Source organism: Danio rerio, chromosome 9 (genome assembly GCF_049306965.1).
Source record: "Danio rerio strain Tuebingen ecotype United States chromosome 9, GRCz12tu, whole genome shotgun sequence".
Taxonomy (NCBI): domain Eukaryota; kingdom Metazoa; phylum Chordata; class Actinopteri; order Cypriniformes; family Danionidae; genus Danio; species Danio rerio.
The window spans coordinates 39,001,549-39,008,434 of record NC_133184.1 but is presented as its reverse complement, the minus strand read 5'-3'; the positions used below and the strand labels follow the sequence as shown (position 1 = coordinate 39,008,434).

Below are 6,886 nucleotides of genomic sequence, written 5' to 3'. Positions count from 1 at the left end.
AAACGTTGCCTGATCTGATGAGTCTCTATTTCTGTGGAGAAATTAGGATGGTAGGGTCAGAATTTGGCGTTAACAACAGGAAAGCATAAATCCATCCTGCCTTGTGTCAACAGTTCAGGCTGGTGGTTGTGGTGTGATGGTGTCGGGGATATTTTCTTGGCACACTTTGGGCCCATTACTACCAATTGAGCATCAAGTCAACGCCACAGCCTACCTGAGTATTGTTGCTGACCATGTCCATCCCTTTATGACCACAAGGTACTCATCTTCTGATGGCAGATTCCAGCAGGATAACGCACCATGTCATAAAGCACAAATCATCTCAGGTATCTTGAACATGACAATGAGTTCACGGTACTCAAATAGCCTCCACAGTCACCAGATCTCAATTCAACAGAGGACCTTTGCGATGTGGTACAATGGGAGATTTGCATCATATATGTGCAGCCAACAAATCTGTAGCAACTGTGTGATGCTATCATGTCAAAATAGACCAAAATCTCTGAGGAATATTTCCAGTACCTTGTTGAACCTTGTTGAAGCAGTTCTGAAGGACAAAGGGGGTCCAACCTGGTACTAGTAAGGTGTACCTAAAGTGTAACTGCATAGTAAATTTGGTTTCTAAAACAAAAAATAAGAAAGTGAATGGCTTAATTTATATTGTGCTAATATTAATATAGGCCTAATATTATCATCTTACTAGGCATCAAACAGACACTGCAAAAAGTAGCTTTAGAAAAATTAACTCAAGAAACTACATTTTTTGGTCATACAGTGAAAGTCAATAACAATCTTTAATGATTTATGGTCTGTAAGAAAGAAGAAAATCATAGAGGTTTGAAATACCATGAAAGGGAGTAAATGATTACACGTTTCATTTCTTCAGGAATATAACACTGCTGGTGTGGATCAGAATATTTATGTTCACAAAACTGCCAAAAACGACCAATATTGGTGTTAAACACATTTAGATGCTTGAAAGGAGTCAAGAAAGAAGAGGCAAAGCAAGTTAAAACAGAAAACTGAAGATGCTGTATTGAAAATGTACAAAAGCTATACATACATCGACCACTGCAAATGGCATCACAAAACACCAACCAACTTGAATAGTTCAGACCTTCAGAATTGCTCTGTCCTTGGTGGAAATTTCTTGTAGCAGTACTAAATCAAAGGCAGAAGTCCTTTTAGTATGCGCCTGTGGTTTATCACAAGCACAAGCCGCTGATGAACCTGTTAATTGGGATGTAATCTCCAAGAAGAGCACGCAGAGTACTTGCATATTCCTTTAAAGACATCTCAAAGGGACGCAAGGTTCGTCAAGCCTACACAGGCTGAAGCGCAGAGATGCTGTCCTTCAGTATCACACAGCCAGATGAGACAAAATACAGAGATCTGTAACTTCTGGAGCTGCTTCGAGGAGATCTGTCAATACCATTGTCAATTGTGCAGATTTCCCCCCCATCAGTTTCTTTAAGCACCCCTTCAAAGTCAAAAGGGGGAACAGGATTGTGCACAATTTGAACAAGCTGGTACAGTTAATATGTATTACACATAATTTAAAGCATGAAGGATATGAAATAACTATAAACAAAAAAAAAAAAAAAACGAAAATGAAGAAAAATGAAAAAGATCGGTAACTATTAGTATAGCTACATAGCAGATTACATAGCATTATATGAGTTTAAAAACGTACTTATGTTCTTTTACTTGAGGCACTTGGTGAATTTCAGTGCACTGCTGAGAAAGGGAAATCAGAACAAGCCTAATAACCATTACCCTGATGTACACGAATACCCATTAACAAACTTGTATCGAACATATGGCTTTGTGAAACATGTCAAACATTGAGGTTTTTTGCCAGTCTAGTTGCATACAACAGCAAACGTCTGATAACATCATTGACAGTGTTCACCTGAATGCTGCAAATTCAACTCTAGTAAGAAACCGTATTTCAGTGCCTTTGCTCATGAAAAATATGCATACGTGCTTTTCTCCCATTAAGAGCACAAGTTATTGTTCTTGAAACAGTTTTACACAGTCACTTTAGTGTTCAATGTTTTCAAACATTTAAAGAACATAAAAAGCCACCCCTGAATTTAGAGTAATGCCTTCAATTATCAAGCCATCATGTTTAAGAATTTGCTTTCTTCCGCAAGGGCCGTTAACATTGAGCTCATGTCACCAATAGCCATGTTGCCAATACCTGCCGGTACTGAGGCCAGGGTAACAGAGTTACGCGGGGTGGTGAGCCTTGAGGAATTCTGCGAAATACTCTGCAGAAGGCCTGGACTTAAAGTGCCAGACATTAGACTCGAATGGTCTCCGTCATCCAACATGGCATCAAAGTCTATTTGAGTGTGGTCAAGGGACTGAGTGGAGTCCACTGTGCTGGTGACCTGGTTGACACCAGGAGATGCCATTGTAGACACAGAAGCAACAGGGGCTTGGTTTGTGCACGGAGACATGGGAGAACCATAATCAATGCCGTTGTCCAACATATGGATCTCTCCTGAATAGTACATAGTGCCATTCCCATTGCTGTGTTGACCGACTTCACCTGGTCTCTTTGGGCTAGCTTCTGAGGAGTTGACATTGGACAGGGAGCAACCGTTTGGCTGAACCATACCTGAACCTGAGTGTTGCCTATTCAATGGTTTGGGTTCGGACGGAGGTCTGGGCTGTATCAGTCCTCTGCCTGCATTCTGAATAGCTGTCTGAGTTAGAGGAACGTAATTTTGCTGATTGATGTTATTCATATGCATCAAGTTTGATCTATAATTCTGGAGCTCCTGGTTTTGCACCACTCTCCCATTGGGTGGGCCCATGCTATTGCATATTAGGCGTTGATTGGAATTGTAACTAAGGTCCTGCCGGTTTACTTGCTCACCGATATTCTGACATGGATTGGAAATGGACTGGCGATACTGCTGGACAGTGTTCATCCTCTGGATGTTTCTCTGTGGATAAGCCTGCTGTAGACTAGCCAGATTCTGGCTCATTGGTACAATCTGCTGGTTTGATCCAAATCCTTGATAAGAGCCAAAGTTCTGCTTCTGCTGAACAACTGTCAAGTTCCCTCTGAGTTGTTGTTGCTGTTGCTTTGGAACCCTTGAAACTGCATCTGCAGAACCAGAACTGACCTCATTCCACTGCACAGGCATGTTGTTTTTGTTCATGCCCTGCGGATCAGCTATTTGTTCTGGAACAGGCTCTACGTGACTTCCATTGATGCTTGCCATGCCCATTCTGCGTTGCCCATAGAACTGTTGTTGTTGGGAGGTCATATTACCATGGAACTCTAGAGCATGACCGCCATTGACAGAAATCCCAGAATCGTGATTTGAGTTACCATTCTGGGACCTGAGGTACTGTACCATGTCATCGGGAAGCACCAAATCATCCCCTTGTTGATCTCCTCCATCAGTGGCCATATTTTCCATTAAAATGTTCTCTGATATGCTAGGTGGCCTTTGGCTGAAGGGATGACGGTGCAAGCTTCCATCAGACCAAGTGTTGTTCTGCATGTTGAAAGCACGTCGATCATATGCAGGCAGACGTGATAGGTTCATGTTGCTGATGCTGTTGAACCGCTGAACTCTTGGCAAGGAGAGTGGGTCAAGAGTTGTACGACGAACAGGATCGCTTGCTCGTCGTGGAAGATTGGCCGGAACTTCATGAGGCATTATGCCAGGGGCACCGTACCCAGTGTCGCTGCAGCGTCTTGAGTTGACTACACCTTGGGCATGGTGCAAATGTGCTGAACTGTCCTGCGAGTCATTGTACATGGCCATTCTAGTTTTAAGGCTCATGCGATCCATGTTGGGCAGAGGTGTTGGTGGTGCACCCCCAGTGGCTGCAGCATATTTCGCCTTAAGACTGTAGTGTTGAGCTGGTGTGAGATTTAGTAAACTTGGGAGCCCACCTGTACCACCACATTGGCTTGCTTCACTGGAACGACGTGACAGATCTGTGGAGATCGGGTCATAGGAGTCTGCTGAGCTGACATTGTTGTTGCGGACTCCAAATTGCGAAGCCTCACTTGAGCGACGACTGGAGTAGCAAGGTGAAATGCCAGAGGACCGACGGCTTATATATGCTGAGCTCATTGTGCTGGTGGAGCTATCTCTGCGCTCATGTAGCTGATTAAGCATTGTCATCTCATATGAAGACAAGTCTCCTAAATGCTGGGTTGGAGGTACAGACATTTGAGTCCCTATATTTGGAGCGTCCAGCAGTGAGTCTAAAACAAAGAGTAATGAGAGTAATGTTAATTTCTGAGAATGCAAACTTGAATCCCAACCACTAAAGCAGGGTTGTCCAGTCCTGTTCCTGGAGATCTACCTACCTGCAGAGTTCTGCTGAAACCTTGATTAAACACACTTGTCAGTAATTACCAAGCCTTTCTGTCAGATCCTACTTAGTTGGTTTAGTTGTGTTTGATTAGGATTAGAACCGAAATCTGCAGGAAGGTAGATCTCCAAGAACAGGATTGGGCATCACTACACTAAAGTTATAAATACTTACCAATAGAGGGTATTGGAGGCAGCTTGGTATTTCGGACTTGAGGTGGTGCATTTGCCCAGGAGCAGGAGTCTCGTACAGTTTTTAGTTTTTCCTTCTTGATGTGCTCAAGCTGTAGTAGTCCCGCCCTGTTTTTACGCAGCTGGAGACCAACTCCAGCAGAAGTACCTGGAGAACCGGTAGAATCGACTACAGGTGTGTCATCTAAAGCACTTAGGTCCCCCAAACTGCCTCCACTGTGCATGGCCATCTCTACTCCACTGTCATTGTTGGTGGCACTGCCAAGTGGCGATGGCTCACTGCTACATGACGACTGACCACCAGGGCTGGACTGATACATCTACAAAGAAAAATGAATGAGAAAATGTCAATTCCACTGAAATTTTCTCACTGAATCTCAGTAAATTTGCAGAGGTAAAGGGAGAGTTTACCCAAAAATGAAAACTGTCACCATTTACCCATCCTCCGCTTGTTTAAAATATGTTTGAGTTTATTTATTCTGTTGAACACTGATATATTGTTGAAAAAAATCATTGTAAGTGACTTCCGTAGTATTTTTTTGTAGATGTTAATGGCTGCTTTTTCTCAACATTCTTCAGAATATCTTGTTTTGTGTTCGCCAGACGAATGAAATACATAAAAATTTAGAACCACTTGAGTGTGAATAAATGGTGAGAAATATTTATTTTTGAGTGAACTATGCATTTAGGGTGAAAATAATCATGCAAAATGAAATTTTCTTGTTTTTCTTACTTGTAGCTATTAATTTCTAGCTCATTGTGCACCTACAGAGCTTACGCACATACTGAGGAACATATTTAAATATTCCTATGACACTTGAAACAGATTGGGCATTAAACATAATAATTTTTTAGTCCTACAAACAATGCGCTTTTAACAACAACCACAGGACACATACTGTTATAGCAGAAGCACTGTTGGCCTCTATCATAGCACTAGTTGTATTGTTAGATTGAATCTTTAGCAATTAATCCCACATTGACGTTGGGTTTCGAAAACACTTATATTGCCATGCATAAAAAGACACCAGTCCATGTTGCTCACCTCAGTACAGTCTGTCCATTATTTTCAAAGAGAAGCAAGTTAGTTGAGAAGAAAGGAAAGGGTTAGTGTATTAGATGAGGAAATGGTTAGTACATTAGTTTGAATTCTGCATTAAAAGCATTTTATAGTCTACACAATCTGCACATAAACAGGTTAAAGAGCATCATCAACTTAAAATAGCATCAGCACGGAACAGAATATGTTGCTTGACCACATAAAAGCTTTGTTGAATGGATTTGATAGACTTGAATGATTTTGATAGTTCAATAACATACACTACAACAATAACCAAAGGTATTCTGCTTCAGCTTCTCTCGCATTGAAGAAACTCCCCCAAAACAAAACAAAACTAGGAACTTGTGGTTACCGTTAATACCGATTCAAGTCAACAAATCTGACAGAACATCTCAACAGTGATGTAATCGCATGTTCAGAACAAAACAGCCTCTTCTTACCACTGTGTTTTCAGTCTTGATCGTCTTGACATGTTGGCAGTCCTCCACGCCTCTGGTGGTGCTGTTGGCCTCTCCTGACCCATCTGTTCTCCCCCTCACATGCTTTGTGTGGGCCTCATTTTCTCCATTCCCTTTAGGGGGGTGAGGTTTCGGCGGTGCATCGCCGCGCTGCTTCTTAGTGACATGTGCTTCTGGCCCGTGAACAGTCTTCACATGCTTCCTGAGTGAACTGGGGTCTGTATAACGTTTTGTGCAACCTGGGATCTTACACACATATGGTTTCTGCAAAGAAGTGACAGATAGCTTTCAGAGTGCAATCAAATCGGATTTAAATCAAATCTCTCGGTCCCAGTATCTACGAGATGGGAAGCAAAATGCACATCAGCAAACAGATGTTGAAAGCTCAAACCTCATTGGAGTGCGTGCGGTTCTGGTGCTTGGCCCGGTCTGAAGCGTTGGAAAAAGCCTTGTTGCAGCCCTCGTGCTCGCATACGTAAGGTTTCTCCCCTGTGTGGGACCTCAAGTGAGTTTTGAGATTTTCCAGTCGAGAATAAGCCTTCGAGCAACCTTCAAACTAGATGGCGGGAGTGAGAGAAACAGAAAAGACGTCACGTCGCTTCTCATCAATCTGAAGCCAAAATCAAACAACTTCATAAATGAAGCTCATAAAACCTGTCAAGAAGTGTCTGGGTTATGTTTCACACATAAAATGTAAAATACACAATTATACTTCACTTAAAACACAATGGACCCCTTTTTGAGACAGTTTCTTGGCAATATTTAAATCATAATAAAATCTATTTCTGAGACATTTCTCATCACTGTAATAAAAAAAGTATAACAAT

General features: G+C 42.0%; 1 protein-coding gene across 1 annotated transcript in view; it reads right to left on the bottom strand.

Moving 5' to 3' along the window:
* Nucleotides 1-759: 759 nt before the first annotated feature.
* The window catches only part of gli2a (GLI family zinc finger 2a), a 155,388-nt gene continuing 149,261 nt past the window's right edge, over nucleotides 760-6,886 (bottom strand). The window contains 4 exon segments of the mRNA NM_130967.1: nucleotides 760-4,240; nucleotides 4,525-4,861; nucleotides 6,042-6,323; nucleotides 6,451-6,615. Of these exon segments, the coding sequence (NP_571042.1) occupies nucleotides 2,118-4,240; nucleotides 4,525-4,861; nucleotides 6,042-6,323; nucleotides 6,451-6,615 (2,907 nt within the window). The 3' untranslated portion in view covers nucleotides 760-2,117.